Raw genomic sequence first — 17,050 nt, 5'->3', positions numbered from 1 at the left:
AGTGAGCTGAATGCAAACATCAAGACAAGTGGTAAACACACAGACACTCTCAAGGGCACAGACACACACAATTCTCCCCTCCCCCTCCTCCTCTTCATCATCATTTAATGTCCATTTTCCATACTGGCATGGATTAGAAATTTCAATAGTGTAAGCCATGCTAAGAACCACGCTGCGCTCCAATGTCTGCTTTAGCATGCTTTCTATGGCTGGTTGCTCTTCTTGGTGGTAACCAATTTACAGAGTGAGCTGGATCTTTTTCTTGGCACTGGCACTTGTGAGGCCACTCTGCAACTTGCATGACTCAGGCCCTAAAGTGGTTATCATAACTGAAGCAGAATAGAAGAAAGAGGGTGTGAAGAGTCTAGGTGGAGTGATGAGAAAGGGTGAAAAGCGAAGACTATGTGTGTGTGTATGTCACATATAGTGGATGTGTGTTTTTGTTGATTGACATGCCATGACATTCATTATATGTGTGTGTATCCAGTATGTGTTTGTGTTTGTTAAAATCATGAAAGCCATGTACTTTTTCATCAAGAAATAACAAAAATTGTTTAATTGTTTAAATAGAGGTCCAAATCTCACAAAAATTTGTACTGCACTGCCAAAGGTAAGTATGAAAATAAATATGTGAAAAAAAGATAAAATATACTATTTCTGTGATATTTCAGTTACACACAAACATCCCTAGAGTTTTAGTGTTACCAAGATAGAGGAACAGGTGTGGCTGTGCGGTAAGAAGCTTGGTCCCCAACCACATGGTTCAGGGTTCAGTCCTATAACATGGCACCTTGGGCAAGTGTCTTCTAATATAGCTTCAGACCAAACAAAACCTTGTAAGGGGATATGGTAGACAGAAAGTAAAAGAAGCCTGTTATAAACATTTGTGAGTTTGTGTTTCTAACTCACAGTTGTTGGTTTGTCTACATCCCTATAACTGAGTGGTTCAGCAAAGGAACCTAATACAATGTTTTTCAATATGGTGCCCCAGTATGGCTGCAGTCCAATGACTGAAACAAAAAAAAATATATATATATATATATATATATATATAGCTCCAGAGCATCCAAAGTACCTTGGATTGCAGGACGGCCTGGCTGTGCTTACCTTGGATCGTAGGGCAACCTACTGTGCTTGAGGAGACCTATTGAGTCAAGTACATCAACGTCAAAATGAAAATCAAATGGAAATTGTAGTTTTGATACCCGTGCTGCTGGTACGTAAAAAGCACCATCCGAACGTGACCGATGCCAGTGCCACCTTGACTGGCTTCTGTGCCAGTGGTATGTAAAAAGCACTAACTGATTGTGGCCACTGCCAGCCTCCCCTGGCACCTGTACCAGTGGCATGTAAAAAGCATCCATTACACTCTCAGGGTGGTTGGCATTAGGAAGGGCATCCAGCTGTAGAAACACTGCCAGATCAGACTGAAGCCTAGTGCAGCTCCCTGGCTTCCCAGGCCCTGGTCGAACCATCCAACCTGTGCTAGCACAGAAAACAGACGTTAAATGATGATGATGATGATATATATATATAATATCCACACACACACACATAAATGCATATATAAGAATATATATTGTCACTTGTATACATGTGTGTTGACTTTTATTGTTGCCACATTGTTGATATACAGAAGATAGAAATAGGAAAGTAATAAAAGCCACTTGAGCATGAAAAGCTGGAGACAAATATATTTATTCAATATTTTCACTTCATGAGTAACGTAATCATGGTCTGAAAAATCTGAAATGAGAACGCGAAGTAAACAGCAACGAAGAGCAAATCTATTATAAAATGTGTGGCTTATATGTTAAGGAGGCCATATTTATCCGATGCCTGAAAACTGCAAATTAATAAATACCAAGAACCTCTTGACTGTCAAAAATTAATTGCTCAGATTTTAATATTGTTGAAGCTCACACATCATTTCTTGTGGTTTGCTTCTCATTTTAAAACCATCAGCTTACAATTAAGGCTTGTTAAAGTCACAGTATTGAATAAATTGATTTTTCTTTGACTTTGGTTTGTCCTGTGGCTTGTGTTGCTTTCATACATCTGTACTGAACTGACGGTACACTATGTTGATATACACATACCATTATCACCATGTGTGGAGGCACGTAGCTTAGTGGTTAGGGTGTCAGCACCATGATCGTAAGATTGTGGTTTCAATTCCTGGAATGGGCGACGTGTTGTGTTCTTGAGCAAAACACTTCATTTCACATTGCTCCAGTTCACTCATTTGGCAAAAATGAGTAACGCTACGATGGACTGGTGTCCCATCCAGCTGGGGAACACATACACCATAGAAACCAGGAAACCGGGCCCATGAGCTTGGCTAGGCTTTAAAAGGGTGCATTTATTTATTATTGTATTATCACCATGTATGTGTCTTTTACTTGTTTCAGTCATTAGACTGTGGCCATGCTAGGGCACTAACATGAAGAATTTTAGTCAAACAAATCAACCGCAGAGCTTATTTCTTTTCTTTTACTTTGTCTTGCAAATACTTGGTAATCCTGTCAGCACAGGTACCACCCAGTCCACACTGTAAAATGGGTGGCATTTGGAAGGGCATCCAGCTGTAAAAACCTTACCAAAACTGTGCTTGTGCCACGTAAAAAGCACTAAGTCCACTCTGCTGAGTGGTTGGTGTTAGGATGGGCATCCAGCTGTAAAAATCCTGTCAAAACAGTTAGAGAAGTCTGGTGCAGGCTTCTGCCTGGCCAGCTCTTGTCAAACCATCCCACCCATGCCAGCAGGGAAGGCAGAGTTTTATGATGATAATGATGTACTTATTCTATCAGTCTCTTTTTGCCAAACCACTAAGTTTCAGGGATGCAAACACACTAACACTGGTTGTCAAGGAGAGGTGGAAGGACAAACACTGACACAAGGACACATACATACATGCAGGAGTGGCTGTGTGGTAAGTAGCTTGCTTACCAACCACATGGTTCCAGGTTCATTCCCACTACGTGGCACCTTGAGCAAGTGTCTTCTACTATAGCCTCGGGCCAACCAAAGCCTTGTGAGTGGATTTGGTAGATAGAAACTGAAAGAAGCCTGCACTATATGTGTGTGTGTATATATGTATATACATACATGTGTGTGTGTGTGTATAGGTTTGTGTGTCTGTGTTTGTCCACCCAACATCGCTTGACAACCGATGTGGTGTGTTTACGTCCCCGTAACTTAGCAGTTTGGCAAAAGTGACCGATAGAATAAGTACTACGCTTACAAAGAATCAGTCCTGGGGTCGATTTGCTTGACCAAAGGCGGTACTCCAGCATGGTCAAAGTCAAATGACTAAAACAAGTAAAAGAGAGTAAAGACAGTGTATATATATATATACGGCAGGCTTTTTACAGTTTCTATCCACCAGATCCACTCATAAGGCTTTGGTTATCCTGAGACTATCGTAGAAGACATGTGTTCAAGGTAGCGTGCAGAGGGACTGAACCCAAAACCATGTAGCTGGGAAGCAAACTTCTTTCCACACAGCCACACCTCATCATCATCATCGTTTAGTATCCGTTTTCTATGCTGGCAAGGGTTGGATGGTTTGATCAAGGACTGGCAAGCCAGGAGGCTGGACTAGGTTCCAATCTGATTTGGCAAGGTTTCTACAGCTGGATGCCCTTCCTAATGCCAACCACTGTGAGAGTGTAGTGGGTGCTTTTTACATGCCATCGGCACAGGAGCCAGTCAGGCGGGCCTGGCATCAACCATGCTTGAATGATACATTTTACATGCCACCGACTCGGGTGCCAGTCAGGCGGCACTGGCATCGACCACGCTCAAATGGTGCTTTTTACGTGTCACTGGCACAGGTGCCAGTCAGGCAGAATTGTCACCTGTCACACTCGAACGGTGCTTTTTACATGCCAGTCAGGTGGCACTGGCATCGGTCAAACACATTTATCAAAATTTTATACCTGGCACTCTTGTAGGCTGTATTAGTTGCATGATATAAAGTTCCTGTTATAAAGTGATTTAAATTAAAACTTTTCATCAATTTATGTTCCAAACCCTACCGTAATCACGTCACTTATTTCACCAAATTCTTTTTCAAAATTAAATGAAATAAAGACAGTGCATTTCAACAGATTTGGGGTGACAAAAGAGTCAAATTTAGTAGCAAAAAAGTTAAATTTGTCTTCCCAAATTGTACTGAGTTTCAAAGTTTAGCTTTCAGATCACTTTGTTAAATGTAATGCATATTTACTTTATTTACATTATTTACATTTGATGGATATTTGTCCTCAACTTGTTTATTGTTAACACGTTTCGGCTGATACACCCTACACCTTTATCAGACACCTGAAGAAGGCTGGAGGGTATATCAGCCGAAATGTTGTGTTAACAACAAACAAGATGAGGACAAATATCTGTCAAATGTAAATAATGTACATAATTCCTCATCTCTTAAATATAGAACTGAAAATGCGTATTTATTCACATTATTTTGGATTAATACCGTATCATCTTGTAGCTTTGAGATTTCACTGATGTCATTATCATCATCATCATCATCGTTTAATATCCTCTTTCCATGCTGGCATGGGTGGGATGGTTTGACAGGAGCTGGCCAGGTAGGAGCCTGCACCATACTTCTGTATCTGTTTTGGCATGGCTTTTACAGTTGGATGCCCTTCATAACACCATCCACTCCACAGAGTGGACAGAGTGCTTATTATGTGGTACCTGTTCAGGCGAGGTCAGTTTTGGCATGGCTTTTACAGCTGGATGCCCTTCCAAATGCCACCCACTTTACAGTATGGACAGGGTACTTTTTAAATGGTGCCAGCACTAGTAGGGTCACCAAGTATTTGCATGACAAAGAATCTTTGAGAGGGGTGGGGGCATTGGAGGAGGTGATCTTGTGTCAGGTGATGTGATTGTATATTTTTACAATGACATTATAGGATAGGTACGAGAGGCCAGATATGACCAGTTTGAATATAAAACAGAATGTTTGGACCAGATTTGGCTGCTTTGAATGCTAACTGGTTAAAGCATGCTAATTTTTGCAAAATTCAGTTTTTTGGCACATTAATTACTTGGTCAGTTATTTTCTCATCCGTATGTCTTTCTGAATCCTGATCCACCCATGGAGCCTGTTGATAACCATTAAATGCTAATTACTGATGTAGTTTGCTTTGCTATGGGAAATTACCTGGGGATGCCATCTGCATGTAACACAAATGCTGAGTACTTGTATGATATAGTGATGAAAAAGAACATTAATTAATTAAAACTACCTTTGCATTGAGAAGGAAGCTTTGGCTCAGTCATCATTATGAATGTTAATTAAATCTGATCAAAGCAAAGGGATGACAACTTTTATAATTTTAATCAATTAAAATTTGAATTTTGACGCATAGCAAGGAAATAAAAAGCAATTAGATGTCGGACTAATTTTAATTCCTGATCTTAAATACGGTGGCAGCTCAGAATGTGTTTTGATGTAACTAACCCTTTTTTTATGATTGGAAGTCCCTTCCAATAAAGCAATGAAACAGGCCTCTAACATCTGCTGAGTTTGATGGTGGTAACTAAAGAAGATAAAGAAAAAAACTGCTCTAAGATACCATGAAATTATCAATACAATATTGAAAATAATTAATATTTTATCTATCAGGGAAAGAAGAATGGGGAAAGTTGTATGGCATAGTTGTATGACATAGTTGTATGGGTTCAGAAGCCTATGTTGCAACTGTGTGGTTTTTGGGCTCAGCCCCACGGTGAAGGACCTTGGACAATTCTTCATAGAAGGAAACTGCGTGGAAACCCAACATGTATATATGTATGTGTGTGCTTGTGTTTTCTCTCCCCACCAATGCTTGACAACCAATGTTAGTTTGGTGATGTCCCCCATAACTTAGCAGTCTAGAAAAAGAAAACAACAGAATAAATACCAGATTTTTGTTTAAGTAGAAGGACCAATTTGTTTAATTAAACTCTTGAAAGTGGTGCTCCAGCATTGGCTGCAGTCTAATGGCTGAAACAAGGGAAAGACGAAAGAAAGCTTATCTTTGTAGAAACCCCTGAAATAGAGAAGACGAGAATGGTGAAAGGATGAGTTGTAGTAGAATGATGAGTCACTTGAGGAGGGAGAGAAGAAGAAATATATTTTGGCTGAACAAGGATCATGAGAGTATTAATAGGATAAAGAAGCAATAAAAACATGTATGTAATGGTTTTAAATTGATTGGTACACAATATTATGAATTGTCGTAGTCAGCAATTGCAACGATAAAAAGTTATTATGATTGCATGTTGTAAGATGTGAAAGATGAACAATGCACGAAGTTTTAAGAAAGTATTTATTTACTGTTACGTTACAATACCTTGCCTCGACGGGCACGTTTTGATACATCCAAAAGCATGCGAAGTAAAGTTTGTGTTTGTGTCCTCTTCATTGTTTAGTAGTAAACACAGAGAGATAGAATGATGTTGTAAGAGAACAGAATTGGAGCTAGTGAGAGTGAGAGCGTGTGGGACGTTGTCTTTCATGATTCACCAACTGATGTTAGCTCTCTCTCAACTCACAAGTTTGTCACCAAGGTGACCAACTGCGTTGAGTCGTCACGACTGTGACGAACTGATTTTTGCTTGGGATGTGCTTGCTTATATAAAGATCCAGAAGGATAGATATATCATTGAGAACAATAGATTTAGTTGGTGGTCTTGTTATCTCTATTGTAGCTTTTGGTGGAGTAGAAGAAGTTAGAAAGGATCAAGTGGTGAAGACATTATTTCGGCCTAGTTAAAGGTATCTGGAAAATGTAAAACTGCTGTCAGAGAAAAACCATTGTTCCACTGTAGGAAAAGTTCTGTTGCAGTGGTAATTTAAATTTCGCTATGGTGGATCGAATCCACTTCATGCATGCAAGATCCACTACATGTAGATTCTGTGTGAATTAAGAAATGGTGGTGACTGAAATTTTCTAAAGAGAATTATGAGCCTTCATTGTATGTTGACAATAGAAAATAGACTATTATTAGGGTACTAGCTGAATGACTTGGTGTTACCCAGGTTACTGTTGTTCTTATTCAGATTAGTATACATTAAATATAAAAATGTATTCTCATAATTATTTCAAAATATTTACATTTCATAAAAAAATTCAGATTGTGCTGGTGCCACATAAACCACACCCAGTACATTCTGTAGAGTGACTAGCATTAGGAAGGGCATCCAGATGTAGAAACTAGGCCAGAACACACAATGGAATCTGGTGCAGCTCTTGTCAAACCATCTAAATCCATACCAGCATGGAAAAATGGAAAATGGATGCTAGATGATGATAATGATGTCCTCTCTTAAAGAAAACAAAATTACATCAAAAGCAGACAAAACCCCTCCAACAGTGGACAGTGAGAATGCTAGATACACATTTCTGCTTGTATCAGTGATGATGACTTTTTTTCTTGGCCTGCAACTGCCAATGAGTCCAGGCTATTGACAAAACTCAGAGGCAGAAATGAGCATCTAGGATTCTCTGCCAAAGCTGGATAATTTTCATCTGCTACTTACATATATTTTTGTGTTTTTTAAAACACAAGAAATCCATAAGAGGTATTATCTTTGCACAAATACCACACTTAATTAGGCTTTCTGTGATGTATTTGCATTTAGCAAGATACACAGGTGGTTTTAGGAATCATCATCATCATCATCGTTTAACGTCCGTTTTCCATGCTAGCATGGGTTGGACAGTTTGACCAGGGTCTGGGAAGCCAGGGGGCTGCACCAGGCTCCAGTCTGATCTGGCAGTGTTTCTACAACTGGATGCCCTTCTTAATGCCAACCACTCCATGAGTGTAGCGGGTGCTTTTTACGTGCCACCGGCACAGGGGCCAGAGTATCATTTTTAAAGCACAGAGCATCAAAGAAATTAACTATAAACACTTAAGTGAGGAGAAAAACAAACAATATCAGTAAATATTTACTATTATATGGATATGTTTTGACATTATTGTAGCCTCAACAGTAAGGCATCTATTTCACCACATTTGTCAGAGTAATGTTTATAGAAGCACTGAGTAAATATGTACAAGATTATACATTAGTTGTGGAGGCGCGTGGTTTAGTGGTTAGTGTGTCAGCACCATGATCGTAAGATTGTGGTTTCGATTCCTGGATCGGGCGATGCATTGTATTCTTGAGCAAAACACTTCATTTCACGTTGCTCCAGTTCACTCAGCTGGCAAAAATGAGTAATGCTGCAATAGACTGGTGTCCCGTCCAGCTGGGGAACACATATGCCATAGAAACTGGGAAACCGGGCCCATGAGCCTGGCTAGGCTTTAAAAGGGCACATTTATTTTGTTTTATTATACATTAGTTGGCACAGAGAAACAGAATTGTTTAGAGAGTGAATAACTCAGAGGCACCATCTGCATGAGAAAGTTAGTGTCAACATTTAATGCAGTGATCATTGAAAAAGAAAAAAAAAAGAAATGATTATGTTGTGAAAAAAATGTAATATTGGCCAATGGCTATAGTTGTTTTAATTGTTTAGGTAACCAAGGGAGATAATATCAGACATGATTTGGTTTTATTATGGGCTCATCAGTATAGCATAAACATCACTGTATTTGTGAAAGCAACATTATACTTCTTGCTGTAGACCACAATAAATGACTGTGACAAGGTTTCAATTCTTGATGAAGGGAAACAAATACCTTCACAGCCATTGCATCTCATTAACATGCATGATAGAAGGAGAGAGTATATTTTGATTTAGGAATTCAAATTATTTAACATTTAATGGTATTTCATCTGAAATTAATTAACAAAAATCTTAAGTCTATATCATTTATTGATAATTAGTGGAGGCTTTAAGTCTCTAGCATTGTTGATAATCAAAGCTTTACGTCTATATCATTATTGGTTAATTATCTAGATCATTAGAAGTGATAATGAAAAATCCTATTTAAATCTTGACGACTGTTATATATTGAGTGTTAAATGCTAAAAACATGCTTGTGTGTGTGTGTTTACACATACATGTATATAAATAGATATAGATTATACAAACTGTAATGAAAGGTATGTAAATCTTGAAAACTGCCACATATTGTGTGTTAAGATCCCTACAAAACACAGATAAATAGGTGTAGGTGTGGCAAAGTCGACCTCGATGGAATTTGCTGTTACGTTCTGAGTTCAAATTCTGCCAAGGTCAACTTTGCCTTTCATCCTATCGGGGTCGATAAATTAAGTACCAGTTACGCACTGGGGGGTCGATGTAATCGACTTAATCCATTTGTCTGTCCTTGTTTGTCCCCTCTGTGTTTAGCCCCTTTGAACTCAGAATGTAACGGCAGACGAAATACCTATTTCTTTACTACCCACAAGGGGCTAAACACAGAGGGGACAAACAAGGACAGACAAACGGATTAAGTCGATTACATCGACCCCAGTGCGTAACTGGTACTTAATTTATCGACCCCGAGAGGATGAAAGGCAAAGTTGACCTCGGCAGAATTTGAATTCAGAACGTAACGACAGTCGAAATACGGCTCCGCATTTTGCCCGGCATGTTTACGTTTACAAACTGGAATGCAAAAATGAAGAAATGCTTTATTTTAAGAACTACCAGATGATGATGATGATGACAACAACGACAATGGTGATGACAGCGATGATCCATATACATGATGAATATTAACATTCTTCATTTTAGCTTCAGCTGCATTAGAAGCTGCTTATTTGATTTCTTTGTAATCATTTTTGCACTAATATTGTATTTTACTTTTCAATGTTGCAGCCTAAAGAATTCTTCTGAATTGATCGTATCTTCCTTCTTAGAATCTCAATTTGCCAATCACACAGTAAGTAAAAAAAAAAAAAAAAAGGATAAATGATTGATATTCTTTAGTAATCATCTTCGTTTGCTATTTATTCTGGTGACTTATATCCGTGACTTCAAAATTGTCTCAGCAATCTGGCCTTCTGAGAAGTGAATTTCCCTACTTATAAATAAATGCAAAGTGGAGGCAGTTATGTAAGTTTAATGTACATTGGTGTTTCTCACTTGAAAATGCATTAACTAGGACAATATCATATATACATTACACACACACACATGCTCTCTTTCTCTTCTTTCTTTACTTTCTCAGACACTTTCTATGTGTATACTCTTTTACTTGTTACTTGTTTCAGTCATTTGACTGTGGCCATGCTGGAGCACCACCTTTAGTCAAGCAAATCGACCCCAGGACTTATTCTTTAAGCCTATTACTTATTCTATCGGTTCTCTTTGGCTGAACCACTAAGTTACAGGGACGTAAACACACCAGCATCGGTTATCAAGCGATGTTGGGGAACAAATACAGACACACAAACATATACACACACATATATATGACGGGCTTCTTTCAGTTTCTGTCTACCAAATCCACTCACAAGGCTTTGGTCGGCCCGAGACTATAGTAGAAGACACTTGCCCAAGGCGCCTCGCAGTGGCACTGAACCTGGAACCATGCAGTTCATAAGTAAGCTACTTACCACACAGCCACTCCTACGCCTATGTGTGTGTAGTATTTCTAAATGTTCATCTCCTCTTCATACCAAGTCTCCTGGGCACTTGGCAATCTATGTATCCATTCTCAGGTCTGTTGTGTAAAATATGGAACTACATACTAGCAACACATTGAGGCCTGGAAGGCCTTTAACTTCCAGGTATGAGAGAAAAGGTTGGAGTAGAGCAGGTTCTTGATGTAGAGGAACTACATGGCTACACACACACAGACCTCTCTGACCATCTCCATCCATGTCTTGCTCTAACCCCCATACTCTCGCAAACTTTATCCCACCTCCATCTCCCTATCTCTAACCCTTTCATCCCTTCCCCTATCTACTGTATTATTCTACTGCTCATCACTCTTTCTATACTGCCAGTCATCACTTCCTCTCCCCTGAGCCATTTCTATTGACATTCATCCCATATTCTTATCACCATTCCTCCACACCCCCATTCAATAACCCCTCCCACACACACACACACACACACATGCCATTCTTTACATTTACTCCTACACCTATTTCGAATCATCTCTTACTCTTCCCAACTCCCTTGCAGCCTTTACTCACCCTTCCTGGTCTTTTAATTCCATGCTCTCTTCTATTTTTCTCCTTCAAACCAATCACTTTCCTTCCTATCGCTTCCTTTCTCTGTAAACCTTGACCCTGGTGTAAACCCTTGTCAACCCAACTTATGGTATTTACCATCTGATACAAGAATTTTCTGGGGGCCTAGTGAATCCACAACAATGATAACAGCATTGAAGTCAACGGAAACCATAACTGTCTGTTGTTGATAGGTGTGTCTTTGTCGGAGAAATAGTGTCGTTGTGGCACTTCGTTGGTTATGACGACGAGGCTTCCAGTTGATCCGATCAACGGAATAGCCTGCTCATGAAATTAATGTGCAAGTGGCTGAACACTCCACCAATACATGTACCCTTAATGTAGTTCTCAGGGAGATTCAGTATGACACAGAGTGTGATAAGGCTGGCTTCTTTGAAATACAAGTATAACAGAAACAGGAAGAAAGCATGGAAGTTGTGGTGTAAGAGTACAGCAGGGTTCACCACCACCCACTGCCGGAGCCTTGTGGAGCTTTTAGGTGTTTTTGCTCAAACACTCACACTGGTATCGGAATCAAAACCGTGATTCTACAACCATGAGTCCGTGGCCCTAAACACTGGGCTATTGCACCTCCACTGTTAAAGTGTAAGGAATGGGTTTATACAGTATTTGTCTGGGCAGAATCTGCATTAGTTTGGTCTGGCATGTTGATCACTTACCATTTTGAAGTGACTGAGAACTGATTTTCAGGAAACCTTTGGCAGCAGTGCCAATCACACTGTGATACTACTGTATTTATTATATTCCATACAATTGATTTTTAAAAAAATTATAATACTACAAGAAATTTGCTTTGCAACCACAAGGTTTTGGGATCAATCTCATGTGTGGTACCTTGGGCAGGTACCTTCTGTTATGGCCTGGAGCTAACCAAAAATCAAAGGAGCAGATGTAGCAAATGAAAACTGGAAAAGACACCCATCATGTGTGTGATCATCATCATCATTTAATGTCCATTTTCCATGCTGGCATGGGTTAGATGCTTTTACAGGAGCTGCACCAGGCTCCAATTGTCTGTTTTAGAATAGTTTCTACATCTGGATGCTCTTCCTGATGCCAACCACTTTCTGAGTGTACTGGCTGCTTTTTGCATGGCACCTGTGAAGGTGCATTTTACACGGCATCAGCACAATGGCATTTTAGATGGCACTATTTACACCCACTACACTCTGTGGAGTGGTTGGTGTTAGGAAGGGCATCCAGCCATAGAAACCAAGTTAAAATGGACGATGGAAACCGGTGCATTTCTCCCACTTACTGGTTCCAGTCTAATCAGCTAACCTATGCCAGCATGGAAAACAGATACTAAATGATGATGATTGCTACTTTTTATATGGCACCAGCATGAGTGCTTTTTACATAGCATCAGCAGTCACAAGCATCCAATACAAGGGCCTCTCAGCTGAGAGATGGAATGAAACCAAGAGTTTTGAGTATGATGGAGGGACAGAAGTAGCCCATTTACTATTGAGGTGACATCTCATACTTAGAAAAGATAAAACAGCCAAGTGTTAGCAACAAGAAGGGTATTCAGCTGTAAAAAAATCAAACTAATGCCTCAATAATACACTCATCTAACCCATGCTAGCATGGAAAAATAGACATAAAAACGAACAAACAGAATATGGTTCTGTCACAGAGCAGCTGTAATGTGAATCTATGAAAGGTAAGACTGATGCTGCAAATTACAATCTACACTTGGAAACATTTATTAATGTTTGCAAACCATGTTTTTATTCACACATCTCTATCGTAGTCTGTATCTCCATTTCTATTATTTCTGATATGTATTAAAGATATTTTTTTAACTTTATTCCGTGATTAAATATAATCAGTTTCTCTTACATCAAATATTCATTTTATTTCCTGTTTAACTTTGTTAACAATGGTATGAATTTGAATGGAATGCCAAATGTACAATCTCTTTATAGGTATATCCACATGTTATTTTCCTGCAATTTATCGAAGCAGTATAAACAGAAGTCTATATACAAGTCTATTTACACACACACACACACATATATATATTCTTTTAGTTTGTTATACATGCACGAGTTACCTTTTGTCAAGTTGTCTTGGAAGCTTACTGAAATGGTCATTATTACGTCTTTCGGCAGACATTTTGTGACTGTATCTCTTACTAGAAATGTTTATAGAATTTACTTCTCTTTTTTCCTTGTTTATTAAACACCTTTATGGGCAACGAATCTAAACAGCTAAGACATATTATCTGGAATTTGTTCATGCTTGACTAACGCCATCTTCAGGACTTTTCTATTGGTCGATGGTTGTCATGAAGCATTGTGTACTGTCAAATACATTTACTTGAGCGTCAGAAAAAGATTGTCTTTTCTGACCACACACTTTGAATTTTCTCTTTTCTTTTTTTAGTTTCATTGCAGAAATAATTATTTTACTCTGTATTTTATTTCTGTTAAGCAATCAGGGGATTGTGTTTTCGATTCTTAGGCCAGACATTGCATTTTGTTCTTGAAAAAAATTGCTCCAGTCCACTCAGCTGCAAATGGGTTCCAGCAATATTTGGGGAGTTAACTCTGTGAAGGACTGGCATCCCATTCAAGAGGGTGTGTTGTAATCTCAGTCACCTTTATGTGATTTAATCAAAGAGGACCGTAATCTTGCAAACTAAACGGTGACCTTACTGGTACTGGTACCATGAAAGAGAAAAAAAAACCTACTCAGTACATGTTGTGAAGTTGTTGGCATTAGGAAGGGCATTGAGCCATAAAAACCATACCAAAACAGACACTAGTATACAATTCAGTCCCTGGACCCAACAGATCCTGTCAAACTGTCCTACCAATGCCAGCATGGAACATAAACTTAAACATAGACACAGGAGTGGCTGTGTGGTAAGAAGCTTGCTTCCCAACTACATGGTTCCGGGTTCAATCCCACTGTATGGTGCCTTGAGCACGTGTCATCTACTATAGTCTCAGGTCAACCAAAGCCTTGTGAGTGGATTTGGTACATGGAAACTGAAAGAAGCCCATCATATATACATGCATATATATTTTTATATATATATATGTATATATATATAGACACACATACATACATATATATGTGTGTGTGTGTTTGTCCCCCCAGCATTGCTTGACAACTGATGCTGGTGTGTTTACGTCCCCGTAACTTAGCAGTTCAGCAAATGAGACCAATAGAATAAGTACTAGGCTTACAAAGAATAAGTCCTGGGGTCAATTTGCTTGACTAAAGGTGGTGCTCCAGCATGGCCATAGCCAAATGACTGAAACAAATAAAAGAATTAAACAGGAATGATTCTATCTGATTGGAATAATATGAAAAAGTAACAAATTAGTTGTACAACTCACTTCTTTTTCAGGAGGGGCTCATATAAGCCTGATTTTTGGTCTTTAGAAATGAAACTTACCGTAACAAATGACTCCATTTGTCTAATATTGCAGTTTTTAACCTGGAGTAAGTTATCCTAGTGGCAGGGGATGGGGTAGGGAGAGTTTCAGGATTCTGAGGGAAAATTTGCTAAGTCTAATAGGGGTTTATATTTTTTAAGTTAAAAACATGTTTTATTAGAATTTGTACTGTTTTCACTATATTTGTTTTCTAAATGTCAGAGGTTTAAAAAATTTGTATTGAATAAACAAAACAAAAAAAAGACAGGAAATATGTGAATTCTATGCATTTTTTCTTAAATTTCCTTAGTTTTAGATTTCTAATCCTGTTTTTGAATTATGAAATGATTATTTCCCTTGTAATAGCTGTGACCATTAGAGGGACCACATGGATTTTAAGAATGTTAATGTTAAATGAATACAAGGCTGTTAATTTTATGAGACTACCATTAGAGGGACCCTGTGGATTTTAAGAAAGCTAATTTTAAATGAAAACAAGACTTTTAATTCTATGAGACTACCCCCGGTCTTTTACATATGTGGTGGGGGGCATGGAAAACTGATAAAGGGAAAGTACAAAAAAAGGTTAAGAAACACTGATCTAAGAGAATGGGTCAGACTCATCAACTCTTTATCTGGTCCAAATATTCTGCCGCGTTTAGTCAAACCAGCTAGATCCTGCCTCTCACACATACCATACAATGTTTTTCTAAAATTAATCAATCACATCAAAATCTCAAACCTAGAAGGTAAATGTATGATTGATTCAAAACAATGTGAATGGGCAGTAGTGTGGCTTTGTGGTAAAAAGCTTGCTTCTCAACCACACGGTTCCAGGTTCAGTCCTGCTATATAGGCACCTTGAGCAAGTATCTTCTACTATAGCCTCAGGTTGATGAAAGCCTTGTGAGTGGATTTGGCAGATGAAAACTGAAAGAAGCCCATCATGTGTACGTGTTTTTTTTTTGTCCTCCAGCACCACTGACAACCAGTATTGGTGTGTTTGTGCCTGTAACTTAGCAGTCTGGCAAATGACACTGATAGTAAAAGAACCAGGATTAAAAACAAGAAATAAGTGCTAGGTTTGATAGTGCCCTAGCATGGCCACAGTCTAATGACTGAAACAATTAAAATATATGATGTAAACATTATATAAATGTAAAGAGTTAATGATTTCTATTTTTCTTTTTTCATCTTGATATTTTTGCCATTGATCTCATGCAGAAAAAGAACGAGACAAAACACATACATTGGAATACATAAAAACACAAATTTTAAAGATTTGGTAACTTTTTATCAAGAACTTTATTCTTCATTTGGTTTTCTTACTAGAAAACATTTAATTGATTTATTTGTAATTCAATTTACTATTTCTTGAACATACTTACACATTTTCTGTTGCTTTCACATTTGTAAATAATATAACCAATAAAACATTGGTGCTAATATACAATATTTCTTGTCAAAAATATTTTGAAATACTGTTTTGATTTCTTCCAGGCAGCCATAGCACTTCTGTTCAGCCAGGTTCTATACTGCGGTACGTGTGTCTCCATTTCACCTCCTGACCTGATGAATGCTTGTCTGTGTGTCTTTACTGATCTTTCAGAGGTGAGATTTTCCTTGCTTGGTTTTAGAAATAGATTTTTTTTATAATTATTTGTTTACAGAAAGAACGATTCTGGTTTTATACACTAATTAATGTGTGTGTGTATATTACAGCTTATGTATAGCAACAGAAGCAGTATTAATATCAGAAAGCAATCTTTATACCCAACAATGTGTATGTCATGTTAGAATACTGAATATTGCATTTTATCATAATCATCATCATCGTTTAACATCCACTTTCCATGCTAGCATGAGGTGGACAATTTGACTGAGGACTGGCGAACCAGATGGCTGCACCAGGCTCCAATCTGATCTGGCAGAGTTTCTACGGCTGGATGCCCTTCCTAATGCCAACCACTGAGAGTGCAGTGGGTGCTTTTACGTGCCACTGGCACGTGGGCCAGTCTGGCGGTACTGGCAGCGGCCACACTCAATCGTGCTTTTTATGTGCCACTTGCACAGGAGCCAGTCCAGCGGCACTGGCAACAACCTCGTTCGAGTGTTTTTTCACATGCCACCAGCACAAGTGCCAGTAAGGTGACACACACACACACATATATATATATATATATATATATAATAGAAATATGTTTCAAAAAGGAAATAGAAAATACATGTGGAAAAGGTATAGGGAAAGTAAGAAGAAAAACAGTGAAAATGCACATTGGATATCAAAAAATAAAGGCTTTTTTATGAAAAGTAACAAAAAATATATACAATTAGATGTTCTGAGGTAGAATTAAGTGGAATAAAAGTAATTATTATGAATTATTAAAGAGATTCAAAGTCACACCGGTTTCATAAATTACTGTTCACTGGTTTTGAATGTGCAGCAATTACCAAACGGTGTTGGGTCTACTAGTCCCTGAGTAAAAAGATA

At 38.4% G+C, this 17,050-nt stretch overlaps 1 protein-coding gene across 2 annotated transcripts in view; it reads left to right on the top strand.

Moving 5' to 3' along the window:
• Window positions 1–17,050, top strand: part of LOC115216481 (serine/threonine-protein kinase 36-like) — a 182,874-nt gene that overhangs the window by 102,211 nt on the left and 63,613 nt on the right. For both annotated transcript variants that reach the window (XM_029785887.2, XM_036504210.1), the window contains exons 20-21: window positions 9,786–9,849; window positions 16,060–16,170. In XM_029785887.2, coding sequence (XP_029641747.1) covers window positions 9,786–9,849; window positions 16,060–16,170 — 175 coding nt within the window. The remainder of the gene's footprint in view (window positions 1–9,785; window positions 9,850–16,059; window positions 16,171–17,050) is intronic.

The sequence above is a fragment of the Octopus sinensis genome, linkage group LG1, assembly GCF_006345805.1.
Source record: "Octopus sinensis linkage group LG1, ASM634580v1, whole genome shotgun sequence".
In the NCBI taxonomy this organism is placed as follows: Eukaryota; Metazoa; Mollusca; class Cephalopoda; order Octopoda; family Octopodidae; genus Octopus; species Octopus sinensis.
This window is presented reverse-complemented; position numbering and strand designations above follow the sequence as displayed.